We start from the raw sequence: 22,589 nt of genomic DNA, 5'->3' as shown, positions 1-22,589 counted from the left end.
TTTGGTTATTGCAGTAACTTTATTGTCGTTATTGAACAGTAAACGGAGGATGTGGACTACAATACCCTGTTTCGTTAATACAAGGGTCACATTTTAATATCCGTTATAAGCTACAGGGTTCATGAACTGTTACTATATGGTTAACTATTTCCTTTCTCAGACCTCAGTTTAATGCAGTTCTTACTTTATGATGCGCGTGCTGAATGTGTTTATTGTTACAACACTATTTTTTAGCTGTAAAAGTATAATGTGAATATTGGATGATGAACTATTTCATAGATGTGATCAGACATTTGAAGGTAAAATTAATTAAAACTTATCCCACTTTAATTTGTATCCATTGGGCCATTTTCGGCTTTCCTTAACTTCTTAACGGCTTAGTTGGCCATTTTAGTGTTCCAGCCAATAATATTGCCAGAGATATTCTAACAGAAATGTAAGGAAATTGTAAGAATGCAACCTATGTTTTATCCTCTACTGTAGAAAGCAAATTACACAAATTTGATCCATGTTGGTTTAATAGCTGTTATTTTGTATACAGGAACCATTTATTACGATACAAATTATTTACTGATCTCTTCCTATACCATGTGAAATGTCTTCATGTGCTTATGCAGTAAATTGTGACATGTTGCCTCATTAAAAACTTTATAAAAACTTCAACATGGTTTAAATCAGTTTTAAACTGCCCTGCTCAGGACGGTTTTCTCCGAACAAGATAACTAATTATTTCTTCTTTATTCACAGAAAGGAACTAATTTTAACACTATTTTGCATCTGATATTGGACGACATTCCCTTACAATTCTTGTTCGGAACATCTACTGTATTGCCAGAGGAGGTGTTCTAGCAAAATTGTAAGCGAAATTGTAAGAATGTCGCCCCGTTTTATTTTTTTGTAACAACGTATTGCAGAGATCTAATAACTCATATTTGATCCATGTCGGGCAGCCAAAAAAGGCAAAATTGGGATGAGGTAAAATGAGGTAAGAAGAAAACATCTACTGTGTTACCAAAATTGGAGTGTTTTGTATGGAACGCGCGATTAATTTTATACCGTGTAGAGTACTAAAATTTTCGCGCGGCTTTGTGATCGCGCGCGCGCATATCATTCAATATTATATAATATTATCAACTTCGATGCACGCGCACAATGAAAAGGATTAGAAACTTGTAATCAGTATTCACGATACGAGTCATACGACCTTCTTTGCAACTTTCAGTTCATGAACTCGGCGTGATATCTTTGTACTTTTCACGTCCTAATGTTCATCAGCTGCCATGCGATTTTATTCACTGACGAGCCATTTGGGAATACCGCTTTGTTCCTCAATATTATTTTAGGGTTCTGAGCAAGTCCAAAAACCACTTTTAATCAGATTTTTTGTCTGGATTTAGTTGAGAAAATAGATTTAAGTTTTAGACGGTAAACCTAGGTTTAAGATATAGTTTCGGAGGGTTTGCATAACATAAGAATTTATCCCGTTGCGAATGGCTCCGTTCTCAAGTAACAGATCTACAGATTACAGAATAAGCTAGTCTATAGTTATCACGTGATGATATCACCTGAGATTTTTAATGCTAAACCCGTTGTTTTTATCCGTTAAGACATAACAATCCTCTAATTAAAATAGGGACCTGTTGTTTATTTACTTTAAGTTGCAGGTGTTGTTTATACCCTCGCAAATTAATTGGGTATTGGGCGTATGTTTGTGTAATGTGTACACAGTCCTGATTGTATTGGAATTCACGTATCCGTTTCTACACCCATGCAGTGAGGTATTTTCCATCTTTCAGTCGTTTATTGTCTCTATTGAAAGGGTATTTTATTGAATTCCTTTTCGGAAAGATTACTCTAATTGATTATTTAATTATTCTTTACCAAATTCAAACTGTTCCAAATTTATTGTATTTTATATAAAACTTACCCGGTTTTACCCTTGATAGCTGCAGCACATGAATGCGTAAGGACAATATGCCTTGTCCAAATGAGAAGCAGTTCCTTTATCAGCTAATCATTAGGTGAGATGTTTTTATTTACATTCAGGAACATTACATATTTGAAAATTATAAATCTCATCGATTTTTTATGAATGGCAAGTTCTTGCAAAGTCCATTTTCCCGTCAAATTCTTATTTCTCTCCTCTCCAGTCAGTTGTATTTCGATGGTTTCAAGCCGCACGCCAGCTTGCTCGAGGAGTCAGTCCTAGATACTCACCAGTCTGTACTTCCGTCCGATAACCTTCGTGCACTGCTTGCTGCATGTAGCAACACCATCCGGACGGCTGATGTCATATTTACAAACTGGAACAAAGGTAACGTTACATCGTCTCAGGAATCTCTTTAAAACTAAAGTAATTAGACTTTCATACAGTAAAAACCTAATTTACCGGCTTTGTTGGGGGAAAGAAATTTACTAAATGAGCATATATAAACCTGGGCCAACTTTAAAAGATAAATGTTTCAGCCAAGAAATGTACAGATATGCCCGAGATATCATCACAACCACTTGGGCAATCCTTGCTGCAGCTCTACAGCAACTCCCTTCAACCGAACCCTATCAATATAGTATCTGCCCCAACATACGAGACAGCCAAACCTGCTAAGCAGCCCAAGCGGCACCAGCAGACGGTACAGAGGCAGATACACCAAGCCCAACAGCAGCAGATAAAACAGATCCAACAGCAACAACAACAACTCGCTCAGCAGCATGTCTCCCAACAGGCTCCTATCATTAGTCTGCCTTCATATCACCTCTCCACAGAGACGCAACCTACCAGTCGAGCACAGCAACCGCCAACACACAGCACTCAGATTACCAAACCTAAAGGTCCTACAATCCCCTCTTCGCCCATCACCCCCTCCTCTACTACTCCCAACCCTCCTGAAGCAGTGCCCATTACCTCCCTCCCCACCTCTACTCCAATGTGTCTCACCACATTCTCAGAGTACACTAACGAGCTCAATGATGTCCTCCAGGTATCTAGCGAGGTTCTCAACATCACCAGCTCTCCCAAAAGTGGCAGCAAGGATAACCCTGGGTCACCAATAGATGTCACCGCTTTTCTAAACGTCGAAACTTCCAGCAGCAAATTCAACTCCACCCCACCCACCATCAACACCTCCCCCATATCGAACCCTGAAACAAGGATGTCAGAACCCATGGATATCGACACAATATCCGAAACTCAGGATTTACTGGACAAGCTGCAGAGTCTCTCCAGCAGCGGGGACCTCAGCGAGACCTCCATACTGCAGAAGCTAAGCCCTTCCCAGATAAATCTATTGACCTCCCACTTGGAGACGTCCCAGGCGAGCGCTACAAGCACCACTGCTAAAATAGCCGCCCCGACAACCACGGTGGAGTCTTCAGCTGCATCTGATCTGGGGAGAAAGAACCTGCTGCAGACGATTAATGACTCGCATGGCTTGCCCATACAACAGTTCGAGGATTTCAGTGAGGAGAACAAAGTTAACAAATCAGAGGGGATTATAACTTTAGGAGGTTCGTTTTACAAATTAAGAAGCGTTTATTTTAGAATTAAATATTTCAAGATGTATAGTTTAGCATTTCTGTTGATAATTCATCTCGGACTCTAACATTATTTATCACAGGTGTGAACAAAGAGCCTCTGACGATAGACTTGGAGGATATGTTAAACAACTCTGAACGTAATTCAGACCAGGACACCGGTAATATGTCTGGAACTGAGTCAGATCGTCTGGGTCTCCGCAAACCAACCATATCCTACCCTGCTATGATCGCCATGGCGATATTGAACTCGGAGTCCAAACGGCTGTTGCTAGGTGATATCTATAGGTTTATCATGGATAAGTATCCGTATTATAGACTGGAGGGCCAGGGCTGGCGGAATAGCATCAGGCATAACCTCTCGTTAAATGACTGTTTCATGAAGGCTGGCCGGGCTGAGAGCGGCAAGGGCCACTACTGGACAGTCAGACCGGACAGTATAAAGGAGTTTCAGAATGGAGGATACAGGCGGAGACTGCGCCGCACGTGCACGCGCGGCGGTTCTCTGAGCATGTCCTCACAGCAGCGCACTGACGTCACTATCGGAGGAGACAGGCCCCACATTCTCCTCGGACCCTTCGTCAACACCCTAAAACAGGAGATATGCAGCCCCGCTGCCTCCCCCGGCAACAAAATACCACAAACTGAATCCGAACAAACTTAGTCACGTGACCTCAGTTACAACTTCAGTGTTGCTTGGGGATGTGTCCGCTTGTTCATACATTCTTGTTGTTCGTGTAAGAGACATGTTGTGGATTGTCGCAATTATTTCAGGAAACAGTAAAATGTTTCGACGTTTGAAGGATTCACTAAGTTGTGAATCAGTTGAGGAAAGCCGGGTTGTTTGTTTGTATCAATACAAAAAATTCAGATCTTTCAAAGATGGCACTAACTTACGCGAACCTGACCTGAATTCATTTTCCTGCGGTTGAACTGACTATATCTGGTGTGAAGCACTTGCAGTGTGTCATTATCTGAGGGGGACGACCCCCAAAAAATGGGGTTGGTCCCCCATAATCTGAGGTGTGTTGGCTTTCTACGTTTTGCAGTGTGCGTTTATGCGTGTTTTATGAAATGTAAGTTTTTAATGTCTTACTACATGTTAAAATCCAAACAGGATTTGGAAATTACAAAAAACAGGGGCATTACAGCTGAGCATAGAATCATTCTGAAATCGAAAAGCTGCTATGAAAAGAGACTGCTATTTCAGAAAAATCTGATAGTGCGATAGTAATTTATTCTTTTAATAATCGAATGATGGTATAGTGCAAGTATATGTTCATAGTTTAATTTAATAGACGTTATTTCGCTGATATAGGTTTTGAATTGACAAGGTGCTAGTAATAAATTATTATCTGTAAGCTGCAAAACACCTTTTCTCAATGCAACTTGGGGACAAAACTCAATTAACTTTACCATGAGCGCATGTAAAGCATACTTATTGTACACTAAATGCTGAAAATCACCCGTTTCATTCATTTTCATTATATGATATATTTCCGTCTATAATATATCACTATCCATTATTTAAATTATTTATCTAATCATTAATTTAATAAATTATTTAATATTAATGTAAAAATGTAAATTTTATACGTGCATATCTTTAGTCCGTTTCGTTTAGCAAAGCAAGTCTAAAATCAGTGCACCTTATTTCAAAAAGGCCTCTAACGTACACATGAGAACTCAACTTTTTACATTGTCAAAAAAGCAAATAAAGTCACGTGGTTGAAATAATCCAATACTCAGTTTCTTTTACCCTCTACTTAAAAAATGATGGCATAGCCATAACTTCCAAAAAGTGTGCACTTTATATCTAGATAAACAAACCAATTTATAAACCTATTAACACCCAAGATCTTGGCTTACTCAGTGTCATTCACAAAACATCCCCTAACAAGGGAACTTGCTTTGCCTGAAGAGAACTTGCTTTGCCTGAAGAGAACTTGCTTTGCCTGAAGAGAACTTGCTTTGCCTGAAACGGACGTGATGTGCTCTTGATCCCATTTGATTAATATGATTCCCATGATTTGATATGTATGACATATATTTTGCATGGTCCGTCTCGCCGATTGTATCATTTTCAAGTCCGCCAATATTTAAGCAATTAATTATTTAACATTTAAAGATTGTTTATATCTACCTGATCTATAATGAGTTATCTGTATCATTTGAGTCCTACGGAGTGTGGATATGTATTTTTGACAGATTCGAGGCCAGGACGGTTGGGGTTAATATGGGGTATGTTGGTGGTTTGAGTCTACTCTAGACTTCATATTTAGGATTAAGAACGCTAGATTGCAGTTTTGAAAATTAGCTTTTTTTTCTAACGGTTTTTCTAGGATTGCAAGATTTCGTCTGAGCCTGATCATCTTGTCAAGATTTGTGATTCATGTCCAAACTGTTTTAATGTCAATCTAACCGCGATTTATTGTAAACGACTGTTAATCCAAGACCTCGTTCTGTGACGGGTCGTTAACATTTAACAGCTTGTCATAGTGACGGTCAACATGTTATCATGGTTAACAGTTAACATTTAACAGTATGTCGTGGTTAGCAGATAACAGTTTCCATGGTAACCAAAAATGCGAATATCTGGAGTGTTATTTATTGTGCTGCTAGATGCTGCTGAATGGCGCGCGTTTTTGAGAAGATTTATTTTCTTACTCTTATATCATATTATATTGATCGTTTTTAACAGCACTTTATATCGTTTTCTTGACTCATTAAATGTTAATTTTGTTTCATCAGAAATTGAAAATTGTAACAGTCTGGAATATTCATTAAATTTAAACAGTACCTTCTTGACCAGGATTATGATAATATATATTGGAAATTAAGCTTTGAACTCGGACCAGTTTATCTCCAAACAAACCAAGTTTTCTGGTCCGGTTCTAATTGAATCCGGGTGTCCGGTTCTAATTTCTAAGCATTTAAGTTTGAACCACTAATTTGTAACACTGATAGGAAATGCCTCGTCTGTACATAGCCGGATTAGGTCCAGACCCGGACCGCCGGAAAGTGGAGAAAGAGTTCCAGTACTACGGAGAACTGGACGAAGTGTGGCTCTCAAAACGGCCCTTTGGATACGCTTTCATTGAGTTCATACGCAGTAGAGATGGTTAGTTACCTTAGTTGTATAAAAATAGCTGTTTATACAAAATCTGCCAAATAAGTTTATCAGCAGCTATTTTTCTATCCAACCATTTGAGAGGTTAAAATATTCTTGGACATTATGTTTATTGACAGCTAACGTTAAAAAAGAGTCAAATGATTATGAATATTTCTCATGTGAAAAAGAGCCTTAATAACCGATTTAAATGTGTTTAAAGTCAGTCATTCGGTACAATTTAGTTCGAGGAACTAATAAAACTTAAATTATTAAAGAATTAGCTGAATAAAATGTAATAGTAATATATCCAAAACAATTATTATTATCACTGGGTTATCAGAAGTCAACTCGTATTGGTGGTTAGTCCCTGCAGAAGTTCAGTTATAATTGGCTGATATCCCCTGCTTTCTATGTCATAGTCTGACATATTCCTTCGAGTGATCAGTTCGGAAGGATGAGATGATCAGTCTGACAGCGATAATAATAACCGTATCCTATGTGATGCAAAAGTTGGCTTTATATAAGCCATATTTTAAAAATATTTCCTTGCGTGTATAAGAGCCGCCTGATAATAGCCCGGAGGGAGAGCACTACGTTACGTCAGTAGTAATTATAGTATATATTGTCAGCGCTCAGAAGAACAGTGTGTTTATTAAAGCCGCGCACAGCTTCGCTTGAAAAGAGCCGTTGAGTGTTATTACACGGTCTGGTTTTGGTTTTGGCTTTATATTCTTGATATTGCTGGGTGTTGTAATGTGTTCAATACATATTCTACTGAATTTTGTTTCTGAAAACCTCTTCCATAAACCACTTTGTTCTACTCATGAACCAATTCTTGGATTATAAAATGATTTTGTGACAATAACTCCTATTTAGCTCTAATAGTTGATGATTGATATCTGAACATAAACCTAAAGTTCACACTCTATTGATTGATCGATTGATTGATTGATTGATTGATTGATTGATATTGATTGATTGATTGATTGATTGATTGATTGATTGATTGATTGATTGATTGATTGATTGATTGATTGATTGATTGATTGATTAAAAGACCTCGAAGGCTACCCGTTTAAGGGTTTTGAATCAGGTTTATTAAAAATAAGTTATGTTTTTTTTCTGATTATTGTGAAAATGATTCAAATCGAGTTCAGTTATCTTTAAAATTATGTTCAGCGGAGGAAGCAATAAACAAGATGCACGGCACGAAGATAGACGGATACCGTGTTGAGGTTGAGTGGGCTAAGAGACCCAGGCGGGAGATACCCTCTTACGCTCGTGGTTCCGACTCACGTGGTGAGCGGGGGGACCGAGGTGACCGAGGTTTGCAACATTTTTCACTTCATATTTAAATAGATAGATCTTACTGTATCTTTCTGTATCTTACATGATTCTGCAATATCTTGTTATTGTTGTTAACTGTATCTATATTTAACAATATCGAGCAAATTTTATGTAATTGTTTTGGTGATTTCTTTAACTTTATCCAGTTGTTTTTATCCAAGTTCTTATTATATTTAATTAATTTATTAAATTACTGAATTATTATATTTAAAAAATTCCACTGTTCAGTGTCAAGGGGCTCTGATTCTAGAGGTGAGCTTCTTATTGAGTTTGAAGGAGTTAGTTAGAAATAACTTATTTAATATATTCACAATTTATCTTACTTTGTTTTACAAATAGTTACTTGATTGTATCAGCACTTTGCTGTATTTTACTTGATCTTGAAATATTGTACAATAACATATTATCGTATTAGGATTTCATTATATAATTACACTAATTTATCTTACATTATTTTACAAAAATAACATTATCCAATTTTTTCACTTTTTTTACTGATACTTTTAATGTTTTGTTGTTGTTTGTAATTCGTATCACATAACTTATCTCGTGATATTCCAAGGCTTACAAGTTCTGACGAAACGAATTAACCCAACAATCTGAGTTGGTGCTCAATATCTCTGTTACTTAGCAGTACTGCTAATTAGCAGTAATTAGTACTTACTACTTACCAAGCCAGTAGCCACTGCCCAACTCCCGTATATTACTGTAGTACTTGCTTTAATTAATTAGCAGTAATTGAGCTGACGTTGCTGACAGATATTATAATTATACCCAGTAGAACTGTAGAAGGAGCAAATTTGTCCTTCCGCTTGTTTGGGGCAACTTACTCACAAGATGGACTAAATTTAAGTTACAACTTTTTTATCTTTTATTGTGTTCTATTCTTATATTATGGAGTATTTTACATTCAACACTGCACTTTGAACGCGGACGTCTTTCAAAGTTATAACTCTACTAGTGTAACCCGTGCGGCGTGCCTACGGCTGGGACTTCATTATTGCAGTTGAAGTGCAAAAGTATAAACTCGCTCAGTTGAAACCGGCCACATTAGAGCGCCGCTCACGTATCCAATAATTATACTTCATATGCAATCTTGCGGCTTATTACCTAATTAGTAATTATGTACCAAGGCTGTAATTAGGGGAGTTGTTAATGGGGAGAGAGAGAGAAAGTGTGAGAAAAGTGAGACACTTTAGTATCACATTTGGGGTACAAAACCATCAATTAAACCACTTACCACCTGCCGATTTTTTTTTAATTGCTTATTTGCTTCCTCGTAGTTTTGTCAAACCTATACGGTATACCGAAAAACCAGTCCCATAACTCTTACCGTTTTCTGGAGAGAAGTCAGGAGCATGTTTTGAACTGTAGACTCCGTTCGAAATATAACATGATCTGAATATGACCATGCTTATTGCTTATATATTATTTGTTCCATTTAAATGAACTACTAAGGTTAATATCTTTTACACTGAGTTTCCTGATAATTCAAGATGTAAAAATGTAGAATTATCCTCATAGAAGGTTTTACAGTCAGGATGACTGGGGTTAGGGGTTTGTCGGGCTGCATGGTGAGGAGCATTCTTTAGCTTTACAACATTAGATTCCAACACATAGTCCACATACCGGCAGATCTTGTATACAATCTAAAGTGGCTCAATTGCAATCTATTGAGGGATTGTGATCCAACTTAACAAGTTATTCATTTGCCAAGATTCACCCTCTTTTGTTTTTTATTTTGATTCAAATATCTATAGTACTGATTGCCACCTGACAATGATAATAATGAACTTTCTAGGAATATTTTTTAGGAAGATAAATTGTTCAACATATGTTTTTCCTGCTTACGAAGAAGTAATTCTACTTTCCGATCATTTTGATGTAACTACATGAAAAACGTTTGACACCAACCATACTCCATAGTTATATGGACATGTCGATCTTATCTCATTAAACAAAACGAGAACAAAAAACTGCCTATGGTGCGAAAAGTGCGGCATTAGGTCGCACTATTGACTCAATAGTGCAGTCTGCACCCATGCTAACGTGCTTTCTCGTAGTTAGGTCGCACTATTGACTCAATAGTGCGATTCTGCACCCACGCTAACGAGCTTTCTCGTAGTTTTGTCGAACCTATACCGAAAAACCAATCCCATAACTATTACTGTTTTCTTGATTAAGTCGTTCGTAAATTACAAACACACGAGCACACACACACACACACACACCCACAGGTTTATTGAGATTATATATAGAGTATCTTTTAGTTTTATTGGTTTAATTTTATCAAGATGTAGTTATTCATTTGCCAAGATAAGATGCACCCTCTTTTGTTTTAAATATCTATAGTACTGATTGCCACCTGACAATAATAATAATGAACTTTCTATTGACTCAATAGTGCGATTCTGCACCCACGCTAACGTTTTACCCTATATTTTTGGTAGAGGCCACCTGTTATTAGCTCAGCGATGTAACCTAACGCCAGTTGCTGAGTTGAAAATTCCTTTTCTCTCTATAAATACTATGACGTGGCCGGGACACGGCCACCTGATCTACTCTCATTACAGCTATATTCTTCGTTTTAAGGAGCTGATCTACTACATTCTCGGTTTAAAGGAGCTTTGTTCACGTAGAGTTCGATAGCATTCCTTTTCTTTTGATAAAGATTGTAACATAGTTGGGACCAGCATCTGATCTTCTCTTATTACAGACTTGCTCGTTCTGTTTCATTCCACACAATTATATATATCTCAACCTTAAAGAATTCCTCCTCGAGTTTAGAGCGTACAGTTCAATATTTCCCCTCAAAACAAACACAACTAAACAACATGGAGTCCGCTAGTCTCCCTGGAACAATAGCTTCTCCACCTTCGCCACTGTAGACACTATCATCACCACCTCATGGAATCTCATGTAACATTGTAACAACTAGGGAGAACAACTAGGGAGAACAACAGTGGTCAGCTGTGTGTTAGGAGGGAAGCTGTACAAGTAGCTGTACAATTTGCCCTGTTGATAGGGCAACCCCATGTTAAAACTCAGTTTAAACCCCGATCACTTGCTCTTCCCTCTACAGCTCAGCAATAGTTTGTACATTCGTTTCGCATCTTATATACATTTTACAATGTATTGTACACAAGCTGTGAGCCGACCATTTCCGAGATCCAGAACATGTAATTGTCGAGCGGCTCGTTATTTTGTTGTCTTATTAATGAGACCGGGCTAGTTAGTGCTGGCAATTATTTATACCCGCCATTTGGTTTAGTTACTTCGCACGCAAGTGTGGATAACTTTTTAAACGTAGTACACCATCTTTAACTGGTTTTGCTTCAAAACTGGTCCCCCAGGCCCCCTGCAGGAACAGTATATCTCACAATGTACTATCTATATAGTGCAGTATTCTGTATGTAAATCACAATGTACTATGTGCAATGTGGTGGTTATGCAAGAGATTACCGTTACCTTAACTCCGGGCCCTTGCCTGTATCTTTACTCGGTACTCACTTGCTCATGACCACTCTTCTGTGCTGATTCGTTACTTGAACTTCTACTTCAACAATTTAACACCTTCAAGTTAAATTATTTACGAGCCACGAGGTCTTGGTGATCTAAAGCAGAGCAAGATAAAAGCAACGCAACAAGAAATAGGAACTGCCAATAAATTCGTTTTGAAAATGTTGGTTTTGAAAAAGCTTTTTATCTTTTTCGTCTCTTTCCATAATATCAACCAGACTTAATAATGGCGTGTTAAATTGTTAGTACATAAGTGAAATGTGAATAGGCCTCCAATTAGACCCTCGTTATTTCTTTTCTATTGGAGAGGTTTGAGACCCACCCATCTAGAAGTGGAATATGTTTAAGATTTGACAACAATTTGTATTGTGTAGTGCATTTTATGTCATCAGATTTGCTAATAACTACCGGTTAACTTATCAAATACTTCATAATATACCTTCGTAACCAAGTGGTTGACACGCAATTTGTTGTCTAACTACGAAGGGCATGCAGAACATTGCAGTTATCTTTCATGGTAGTGCTACATTATATGCAGAACATTGCTGCAGTTATTTTTATTGTAGTGCTACAGTATATGCATAGTACACAGTAGTATCCTCAGCTCGTTTTTAATGTTACTTCTAATTTAACTGTCGTAATTCTCCTTCGTAACCGATTGTTGACGCTTCATTTTATCTAAGGTTAAAACTTCCCCTGTTTACCCAACTATGACTGAAGTCCAGAAGGTAAAAGATGCCTTTTCGAACAACCAGCTCAACCCCTCTCTGCTCTGTGAAGTGTTCTGTGGGAGAACAAACGAGCAACTTACGACACTCCAAGAGGATTTCGCTAATGACTCCAACGTCGCACTGAAAGACTTTGTCAGCGAGAAGATAGAGGCTGCTACCACAGTGAATAAAAGAGAGCAGATAAAGGATTTCATTATCAGGGTATTGGCTAACCAGTCAGATAGATATAGCAACACCTCTGTAGATACCACCAGAGCAACGGCCGACGCTAAAAAGCTGAAGAAGCCGTCACCTGAAAAGTTTCTAAAAGTGTTCCTAGACGAGGGAGGCAGTATGACGTTCAGCCAGGTTAAAGAAACTGTTAATGTGTTTGGAGGGAAGGATGCCTTTATCAAGAAGTTGAAGGATTGCTTACCGAGCATTTTCCAGGATCTGGCTGTTAAATACATCGAATTTGCGTTGAAGTGAACTGAGAACCTTGCGTAATGTGTGTTGGGTTATGATAGCAATACTTTCTTGTAGATCTTGGGATATTATGCATGTTCATTGTTCATGCACGTTTTATGCAAGTTTTCAGTAGTTTGTTGCCATGTTTTTATCGATTTTAGAATCCCTATTATGTTATTATTCGTTGACTATTGCGTTAAAGGTAACTTTATCAGTCTATCACTGTTTGGCTATAATGTTTATAGATTGCTATATTTGTACTGTTTTTTTTTTCTGTTTCTTACAACGGTCGAATGTGTAATGTATGTGTAATATAATATACTGGCTATAATTTAATGACTGTTTTGCTCGGACAATCATGTAATTTTTTAACAATAAACAAATTCAGTATTTTGTAGTAATTTTTTTCTTTAATCTTATTAATGGAATGATACTGTTGTTTTAGTTGATTTACTGGCTTAAAAAGTAACATAAATCCTAAAAACTCCCTAACAAATCAAAACAAATCTCTAAATTACAAATAAATACCAACAAGCTGCTTACTTTACGTCTCACAAAGGTTACTAAAAAGCTTAACAATAATCATTCTCCCAGGTTCCAGAAGTAGTTACAGAGGACCCAATATGGACGACATCAAGTGCTACCAGTGCAACAGATACGGTCACTACGCCAGGGACTGTCGCGAAGGAGGTGGTCGCAGGTAATCCTACTCTTCCTTTTTTAATTTGTATCCTTTCATTTAACTAGAGATTTGGCCCAGTGTCTCATGTGTATAATATTGGGTGTGTAATATCCACCCTACATGGTGGGTGCTAACAATAAGTAGGAGCTGATAGACACCTGGAACTGGACCTCTACCGGACCCGCTTAAAGGTTTGTATCTAAAATATATAGAGACTTTAAAACAATGATAAGACGACTGTGAAACTTTTACAGCAGTGTATAATACGGGTCGCGAGTTACGGGTTGTAGTCTTAAGAGCTTTGATCGTACGGGGCGTGACGACCCGCCCGCACAATTACGAGCGTTTATTGTTCGTAACGCGTGACGGGTGACGTGACGTAACGCGTGACGGCTAACGTGACGTGACGTACTGCGTGACGATTTGCGTGACGAGTCACGCTATGTAACGTGGGTCTTGTTTGTTGACGGTTCATCGTCACGGTAAGTCTTATAAATTGTCTATAACCGGTGACTGTTTTGGCGCCCTGCCAAACACACAAAAACGTTTCGACCGCGTGGAATTGTAATTTAAAATCGTCATGTTGGCCGGATAGAGTAAACAAGGGAAGCTGATAGGTCTTAGTGCAATATGGAAGCAAACTGTCTTTTGAATGGATTGACATATCTACCACTAATATGGTATTCATTATTCATGCTGTTTCTGTTAACTTGAGCCGATGTATTGGCCATAGAGTACGGGTATATTGTATGGCTGTCATGTTGGTGAATAGGATTGAATCGACTGAACGGTAGGAAATATCCATTAAATAAAAATATCTAAGATATGCTGTGTAGTGTGTACAAGTATCAGATGTGGTAAATCCGACCTTTAATGTGCCTAAACAAACCACCCCGAAAGCCATTGTCCTACTCAAATGAGCGTATGGTAGATTTTACTTTTCTGTACACGATGAAGGAAATACCTTGTACTTATTGGTTTTAAAGTGTTTGTATCTTAACTAACATATAAACTAATATGAGTGTTCCATTTCAGACATATGGATGACGTAAAGTGTTACCAGTGTGATAAATACGGCCACTTTGCCAGAGACTGTCGCGGCAGGTAATATATTGCATAATTTTGTTGTGGATTATTAAAACACCTTGACAAATGACCGTGCATATTGATTTGAGTTAGTTTGTTTTTTTTTAAATTAAATTTTCCGGAATTACAATACATTGTTCTGACAGGTCACGATCTCCCCGAAGGAGCAAATACTCGCGCTCCTCCTCGAGAAGCAGGAGCAGCAGCCGTAGCAGGAGTAGAAGCAAGAGCAGGAGCAGGAGCAGGTCCAGGAGCAGGAGCAGATCTCACAAGAGATCCAGGAGTGGGTCCAGGAGCCGCAGCCGCACTCCTAAGAAGAGCAAGCGATCTAGGTAACTAGTATATTAAGGTTACAAGCCTTGTAACCTGACAACTCTTGTAATGCAAGGGTTGTCAGGTCATTAGGTTAACAAGCCAGGTATAAGGGTATTTGTTATGTTACTAGGTTACCAGGTTAGTAACCAGGTTACCAGATTGGTAACCAGCTTACCATGTTAATAAATAAATAACTAAGTTTAGGTACCAACAAGTCTGGGGTTTTGGCTGCCGAACCGGAAATGGCCGGATATCAATCTATTTTCCGGTTTGCCGTACCGAAACCGGGTGTATAGAAAAGAAACTTTCAGGCTTCTGTATCTTTCTGGACATTTTAAATTAATCCCTTTTTAACCTCAATTATTTGAAAATGCGGTGCTAAAAGCCAATTATTTATTTCATTTGGCAATAGCATGGGCCTGCACATGCTATTATACCCTGAAATTCGAAGTAAATCGGATCGCGAGACATCTTATTCAGCCCCGAAATCCCGGCATGTTAGTCAATTACCCGAAATAAAATGTTCAATAGTTGAAAAATTTACTTGGACAATTTTGAAATTTCCGAACTTTACGAACTTGATGACTATTCGTTCGTTTGTTTTCCACTTATCTCATGCTGTTCAACTATATGTTGTGTGAATGTAATCTTAATGGGAACTGATTAAGACAATGGAGCACTATTATGAGTTGATCTGACCGCAGACTCCATTGTAATTGTTTAGCACAATTGGAGACTATGCGAAGATACTAGAGGTTACATCATTGATCATGGGGTACATGTTGCTTAGTTTGCCAGACCGAAACCGAATGGCAAACAGGAGAATTTAAATTTTACTGAACAATTTTGAAATTTCCGACCGCCGCGCTGGTTGTATTGCTAGATGTCAGCAAACTAAAAAAGTGTCCGAAAAGTTTTGAAATTTCCGAACTCCGGTTGATGCTTAGTAACCGGCTTAGTAACCAGCTTAGTAACCAGCTTAGTAACTAGCTAATTGGATTAGTAACTAGGTAACTAGATTTCTAGGTCAATCGATTTAAAGATCCACCTCATGTTGTCACCGTGATCTTGCTGGGTTTATATTCCAAATTATTATATTCTTAAATTCCCAGGTCCAGGAGTAGAAGCCGATCCAAGTCTAAGTCCCGATCCAGATCCCGTGGTGCAAGAGATCGTTCCAAGTCCAAATCAAAGTCTAAGTCCAGGTCAAAGTCCAAATCCAAGTCCAAGTCGAGGTCAAAGTCTCGGGGAAAGAGTGTGTCTAAGTCCAAGTCCAGGTCCAAGTCTCGTGAATAATGCACGGCCTGATTTCATGTAATACTACTGAGCTCAGTGATGTGGCAGCTTCTTTATTGTCAACATGAAAATGACATCATGCTTTAGAATAATATATTTATGACTTTTTTCGCTGTAATAACATTGACTATGAATAATATCTGTATTATTTTTCGAACAAGTACGATATCAAGGAAAGGTTTCTTAATAGTGTCATGAACTGCTTTGATTATTAGCTTCTTCGCAGAACGATTTAATCTTTTTTTTCTCAATTTTGAACAGCATTTTCAAAACGCTCTCCATACTGACAAATTTAATTATATAAACTTTCAATCGTTTTGAACTTATAAAGAGAGGACGTTGAATTGAATATATTTTTAAGTATACATTTATCCAAGTATCAAAGATCATTTTTACATCTGATAACCAAGCTTATTCCTTTTATTGAAATTTAAAAAATAATACGAAATTATTATCGTGCCGGAAAGCTACATGTTTTTTTTTTCTCATTATTGTGAAAATAATTCAAATCGAGTTCACGGTTCTATGGTGTAATGGTTAGCACCTTGGACTTTGAATCCAAAGATCCGAGTTCGAGTCTCGGTAGAACCTCTTTTATTATCTTTAGATAAAAAATGTCAACTATGCTACAAGTGGATTATCTTTCAAAAAGATGATCTTTCAAAAATTATAAACATTTTCAAACAACTTCATTGAATTACACTGATTGGTGGATGGCAGAGCCAAACAGTGTAACATTGGAGGACCAGTTATTATTAAACTACATTTTACCAAGTTGGTTAAAAATGGGATAAATGATGCAGTTACGTCGTTGCTATGTGTTAAAATGACTACTGAAGCTGACCAGGTTCTAATATTCAAAGTCACAATAGCCGATCGGGAGTTCAGTGTTTCACTTTCATAGATCAGTTAAAGATACAGGCTGTATTTTATTTAGGTTTGCATGGACCATGTATGTATTATGGACTGGTTCGATCGAAGTTTCAAAAATGAACATTTATAGTGAAACAATAGCAGCATTGAAGAACAGGCAAGAATTAATTTACTAGAACCTACTTCCTCCATTAAATTTAGGAGGGCAAGTTTCCGGGTAACTGCCGGGCTTCAGTCTCGTGTTGTTGGTTTCACCGGTCCCGGCCCCCGCCTTCTATACTTGATACTATGTTCTGTGTTCTAACCTTAAGCTTTAACAATACAAGTTCAGCCTTTTCAGCTATATTGCACTTTGTTGTCAGGAACCAGTAGTTTGTACTTAATCAATATTGTACTTTCTTGCTATTAATTTCAAATCACTCTCAGAACTGAAAAAAATCAAATTTTGACATTACACTACATGGGGCCGTCTTACATTGAAATCACTAGGTATCTGTTTTGTAGGCAAATAAGCTTCTATGGCGCAATCGGTTAGCGCGTTCGACTGTTAATCGAAAGGTTGCTGGTTCAAGTCCAGCTAGGAGCGAGTCTTTTGATATTCTAGTATTTTGACTTTGAACAGTTAAGTTGCAATTTTTAGTGCCATTAATTTTAATTGGGGATTACCACGGCTGGTTTTTAAAATAGGCCGAAAATGTAATTAAAAGAAAATACGTGACGGTGTATATAATAATAGTGTTTATTCTCACTTAAAACTTGTTTAGAGATAAATGTGAGCAATGCCGAAAGTTTAAAATTTACAAATCCGACTCTAATTTCAATTTTTTTTTCAGCATTCCACTCCGCCATATCAGACCGTTCACATATTATATAATCACTTTTTGGACAATGGTTGACCCCCTCCGTAGTCCGTACGTAATCAGTTTTACAAATAGCTATTGTGTCAAAATTACACTACCGTAATCATTTGGAAACCACCAGCCCCCTATCCCCTCGGCTGATTACTGATATGTGAACGACCCCATATTACCTATATTCGATAATGTTTTACAGTTTTACGTCATACGCAATACGTGGGACATGAGTTCCCCATACCAGCCTACTTACTATTTGTAATTGGATTACCTGTAATTGGACAATCTATAATTGGACCACCTATAATTGGACTATTAGAGGATTGCATATATACTAAACAAATCAGCAGTAATTTAGGAAAATTCCGGGAAAAAATTTGACAAATAGAATGTAAAAAGACTCCATGTCAGGGAATCGAACCCTGGTCACCCGCGTGACAGGCGGGTATACTCACCACTATACTAACACGGAGATGTCCGAATTGAAATTTGATCTATACAATATTAGGTGATTGACAACTTCCACCAAGTTAACAAAAAATGGCCACTTAGTTACTTTTGTTGATTACTTACCTTAGATTTCACTAAGGGGTCGTTCACATATTATGTAATCAAAATATCTACAAATACAATAAATTTGGTTCACAATAAATTAGGTTACCATAATTTTGGTTACCATAATTTTGGTTACCACAATTTTAGTCGCAAATTTTTAGTCTACAACAATTTTTGTCACATTTTTTCGGCTTTTCGAGACCATTTTCCATTCCATTTATTTGATTTTTCCATTTACTTTTAAGACTCACGGCCACGCTTAGTTTGATTCGAACTAGACTGAGTTATGATATCGCAGATACTGCTATGCCATTAGTTTCCAGTTTCGCTCCTACTAAATCGCTCGCCCAAATTTTAAGAATATTCTTGTGAAAAGGCCCTTTGGGTATTAGTCTATGTAACAAGCGCCATGAGTTGGCACAGAATTTTTTGTCTCTGATTTTGATAAATTTGGTACCAAAAGTTGCCTTCAACTGTGAATAATGAAAATTCACCGTGTAACACGATAACGTCAAAATGTATGTGGGCCTCCTGTGCATTGCTTTACTTTACTGGGCCGTGCTCAGCCTGTCATTCCGCCGAATCTCTATTCTATGTTTATGAACATAATAGTAATACATAATAGCCTGAGGTCCCCAGGTTGATTCACGATGTCAATCCTTCGCAGCTCGGTGAGGCACAGTGGTGCATCTCGCCGATCTACCGAAGATGTGGTTGCGAGAACATTATTTGATGCATTATTTGATGCGCGCGCGACCCAGTAGTGCATCGCGCTACAAGTCCCCAGGTAAGGGTTAGGGTTAGGGTTGTGGTAAGGGTTATGGATAGCTTCGGGGTTATGGTTAGGGTTAGGGTTAGGGTTAAGATTAGAGTTTATGTAAAACCGTTTTGTACGGCTGCAAAACCAAAGTCACGTGCAGAAATTTTTGGGCGAGCGAATTTCAATTAGTAAGAGCCCATTAGTTTGGATATGTAGTGTTGTGATTGTTAAAATCAATTACGGTTTGTGCTGATATGCGATAGGAGAATAGTGATCGTGATGTGGCAGTGTAAATATGAACGCGAACGTGGAATTTAGGATGTGTGGACTGTGGCTTATCCATTAATATTAGTTGCCGCTAGTCTGTGCTCAGTTTGTTCTGTTTTTTTTTGTGTGTCAAATATATGTATATATATATACTTATAGTCTATTTTTGTAATGTCATATAATATATAGTATGTAATAATAACCATATGACTAATTGACTAATTGACTAATTTGTAATTGACTAATTGACTAATTGACTAATGAACTAATTAACTAATTCACTAAACTAATATGACCGTTATATCCAGTAAGGGGCCATCTACTTAAGACGTCCGGCAAATAGGGAGGGCCGGGGGTTGGTTTTGGAATAATTCGGACAAATCCGGACAGGGGGAGGGGTGGTTTCTGAAAATCCGGACGTCCGGAAATTTTGGCAGAATTAACGAAAAAGTCTCATTTATTTTAACTCTTTGAATTTTATTAACAATGAATTTGAGTTGGTTTTATTTGTACTCTTAAAAGTAGCTGGAAATCCGGACGTCCGGGGGAAGGGGTGGTTTTGAAAATTCGGACACACCCGGACAGGTAAGGGGGAGGGGGTGCAGTGGTCTGAAAATCTGCGATTTTCATGGCGGACGTCCTAAGTAGATGTTCCCTAACAGCTGTCAAAACTGTTGTGATCTTCTCAGTCCTGGAATGTTATGTAATAAGAAAACTGGGCCATGTGTCATCGTCATTTCCCTCTGCAAGTTCATGAGCATGCGTTTTGTTACTGGGGCCGCGCTCAGCCTGTCATTCCGCCTAATCTCTATGTTTATGAACATGATAGCCTGAGGTCCTCAGGTAAGCGTTTTGTAGTCGATTTAAAAAGGTTTATGCAAAAAAGTGTGGGGGTGCTTACATTAGCATATACAGCTTAAATTGAGAGTAATAAAGGTCCTTTAAAGAACAGCGAAGATTTGAAATGTGTGGTGTTGTACTCCGCTCCTACTTGTATCACGTTGCGACCCCCACGATACAGGGGAGCCGCGCACTTCGTACGCGGCGGGTCATACAACGTATGACAAGCTCCTACTAAATCGCTCGCCCAAATTTTAAGAAAATTCTTGTGACATGTGAAAAGGCCCTTTGAGTGTGAAATTGATCTGAATCGGTGTATTTTTGGACGCTGATTCCGAATCACCCCACATGACGTTGGGTAAAAATGCTTCCACGGAGAGTTATGGGCAAAAACAAAAAAACCGTTTTGGTCACGTGTCAGGCTAGTATGTAGTAAAACATGAATTCGATTGTTTAGGGCTCAAGTTAGGGTTAGGGTTGTGGTAAAGTGTAAAGGTTATGGTTAGCTTCGTGGTTATGGCTAGGGTTAGGGTTAGGATTAGGGTTTATGTAAAACCGTTTTGTACGGCTGAAAAACCGTAAAAACCAAAGTCACGTGAAATTTTTGGGCAAGCGAATTAGTAAAAGCCGTTGTACTCGGCTAACCAGAAAGCTGCAGTCACGTGATCTGAGTTTGCATGCAGTGGGTGCATTTTCTGGGATGGTCATACTGCATACGGATTTGTTGATTAACAATAGTTTACCTGATAATAATATCTCATCGGCTTAACGTATGTTACTCGTCTAAATTTTATTTCTTCGAAGTAGCGCGCTCCGCTTTCTTCTCTAAATGGCCCGATGGCAAGTGCTACGAAGTAGCGCGCGCCGGGCCAGACCATTAACAATGGTCAACTCATCGGCTCGATCCCTGGAATCTTTCGCGCCACTTCGGGCGCGCTTGTTTCACAAGTCAAGAGGCAAGTGCGCGCTTCACCTAACCATGTGCTTTTGCGCCGTTGACGGATGTTACTCGTCTAAATTTTTTCGAAGTAGCGCCGGATGGCAAGTGCTACGAAGTAGCGCGCGCCGGGCCAGATCATTAACAATGGTCAATCGCGCCGCTGCGGGCGCGCTAGTTTCACAAGTCAAGAAACCGCCGTGAGGCGGGCGCGCGCTCAGCGCTACTGCAAGTGCAAGGGCTCTGGATAGAGCAAGGTGCGCGCCACTGCAAGCGCAAGGGTTCTGGACTACACAGGAGTTGTAGCGCGATGCGTTACTGTGCCGCGCCGCGCACTCAATAAGGCTTCTCACAGCGACACTGGCTAGATCGGCGAGATGCGCTACTGTGCCGCGCCGAGCTGCCATGAATTGACATCGTCAATTAACACAGGAGGACCAAAGTGCAAAGAAACTGCTGCTATGTGCTAACTACTGCTAACTGCTGCTGCTAACTGCTGCTGCTAACTGCTGCTGTCGCGCGAGCGCCATTTGCAGCAGTTATACTAGTTAGCAGCAGCAGTTAGCAGCAGTCAAGAAAACAACAATTTCAAGAAAACAACAATTTTATTTAGTATCAATTAAAGCAGACAAAAATATATTTCATATATATATATATAACTAACTTTAAGTAATTTCAACGATTTAGTGTACAAAGCTCATGATAGACGTCTTTGGAGAAGTTATGGGTGAGTCGAGACTACTCGGCCACTCGATTTTATGATTTTATTATTTTGTGTTTGCTGTAAATAGTTGATTAATAATATATAACTAGCACGAACTTTAGATCAGTCAGCAGCTGTCAGCAGCAGTTTTTTTGCACTTTGGTCCTCCTGTGTTGATAGAGCAATACCTTTGTAGGTACGTAAGTTGGTTTATAACCTACCATGTATTGATTCACGATGTCAATCCGTCGCATCTCACCGATCTGTGGTTGCGAGAAGCATTATTGGATGCGCGCGCGCGACCCAGTAGTGCATCGCGCTACAAACCATGTAATACGCGCGCCAAGGTGAACTCGTCGACGCGACGGTTTTTTTGAACAGATATTTTAGTTCAAATATCACCCGTTTACTATACCTGTAACCTGGCACGCCAATCCCGATCCCATTGTACGGCACTCTTTTCGAGCTTCTCGGATTTATTATACGTACGTATTACATAAGCAATGAGAGGAGCGAGCAATAATAAACTATAACAAGCTAGGTCATATAATAATAATAACAACATTCATTACAATTGACATACGTTGCATGCCACTTTTCGCGCGCGAAGCGCGCGCCGCCGAAGATAAAATAAGTTTGTCACAGTTTATATCATGTCACTGTAAATTGTAAATATGTCATCGTGTCATGTTATGTCATTATACTTATTCGCGAAAAACGGTTTGGGTCCGGTC

The 22,589-nt window shown here is 38.6% G+C and overlaps 2 protein-coding genes and 3 non-coding genes across 6 annotated transcripts in view; 4 read left to right on the top strand and 1 right to left on the bottom strand.

The window, feature by feature from the left end:
* LOC134820322 (serine/arginine-rich splicing factor 6-like) overlaps positions 1–16,471 on the top strand; it is a 26,391-nt gene extending 9,920 nt beyond the window's left edge. The window contains exons 2-8 of one of the 2 annotated variants that reach the window (XM_063830550.1): positions 6,499–6,652; positions 7,823–7,969; positions 8,219–8,242; positions 13,282–13,387; positions 14,405–14,473; positions 14,602–14,787; positions 15,883–16,471. In XM_063830550.1, coding sequence (XP_063686620.1) covers positions 6,502–6,652; positions 7,823–7,969; positions 8,219–8,242; positions 13,282–13,387; positions 14,405–14,473; positions 14,602–14,787; positions 15,883–16,066 — 867 coding nt within the window. In that variant the 5' untranslated portion in view covers positions 6,499–6,501 and the 3' untranslated portion in view covers positions 16,067–16,471. The remainder of the gene's footprint in view (positions 1–6,498; positions 6,653–7,822; positions 7,970–8,218; positions 8,243–13,281; positions 13,388–14,404; positions 14,474–14,601; positions 14,788–15,882) is intronic. The other variant, XM_063830551.1, reaches the window with a different exon arrangement.
* Positions 1,933–4,288, top strand: LOC134820320 (forkhead box protein P1-like). The gene is made up of 4 exons (XM_063830548.1): positions 1,933–2,021; positions 2,151–2,314; positions 2,467–3,504; positions 3,615–4,288. Exons 1-4 carry the CDS (start codon positions 1,960–1,962, stop codon positions 4,193–4,195), a joined length of 1,845 nt encoding a protein of 614 aa, XP_063686618.1. The 5' UTR covers positions 1,933–1,959; the 3' UTR covers positions 4,196–4,288.
* Positions 16,472–16,585: 114 nt separating the features above from the next.
* On the top strand, positions 16,586–16,657 carry Trnaq-uug (transfer RNA glutamine (anticodon UUG)). The gene has a single exon. It is a non-coding gene; the product is annotated as a tRNA-Gln (tRNA).
* A 794-nt stretch (positions 16,658–17,451) lies between these two features.
* On the top strand, positions 17,452–17,525 carry Trnan-guu (transfer RNA asparagine (anticodon GUU)). Its single transcript has one exon. It is a non-coding gene; the product is annotated as a tRNA-Asn (tRNA).
* A 668-nt stretch (positions 17,526–18,193) lies between these two features.
* On the bottom strand, positions 18,194–18,265 carry Trnad-guc (transfer RNA aspartic acid (anticodon GUC)). Its single transcript has one exon. It is a non-coding gene; the product is annotated as a tRNA-Asp (tRNA).
* Between the last annotated feature and the right edge of the window lie 4,324 nt (positions 18,266–22,589).

The sequence above is a fragment of the Bolinopsis microptera genome, chromosome 9 (genome assembly GCF_026151205.1).
Source record: "Bolinopsis microptera isolate Bmic1 chromosome 9, MBARI_Bmic_1.0, whole genome shotgun sequence".
In the NCBI taxonomy this organism is placed as follows: Eukaryota; Metazoa; Ctenophora; class Tentaculata; order Lobata; family Bolinopsidae; genus Bolinopsis; species Bolinopsis microptera.
Note: the sequence above shows the minus strand (reverse complement) of the source record. Positions and strands in the feature narration are given on the sequence as shown.

Coding starts and splice junctions, on each gene's coding strand:
- LOC134820320 (XM_063830548.1), top strand. CDS start 1,960: ATGCGTAAGGACAATATGCCTTGTCCAAATGAGAAGCAGTTCCTTTAT. Junction 2,315..2,466: donor ATTTACAAACTGGAACAAAG/GTAACGTTACAT, acceptor TAAATGTTTCAG/CCAAGAAATGTACAGATATG. Junction 3,505..3,614: donor GGGGATTATAACTTTAGGAG/GTTCGTTTTACA, acceptor TATTTATCACAG/GTGTGAACAAAGAGCCTCTG.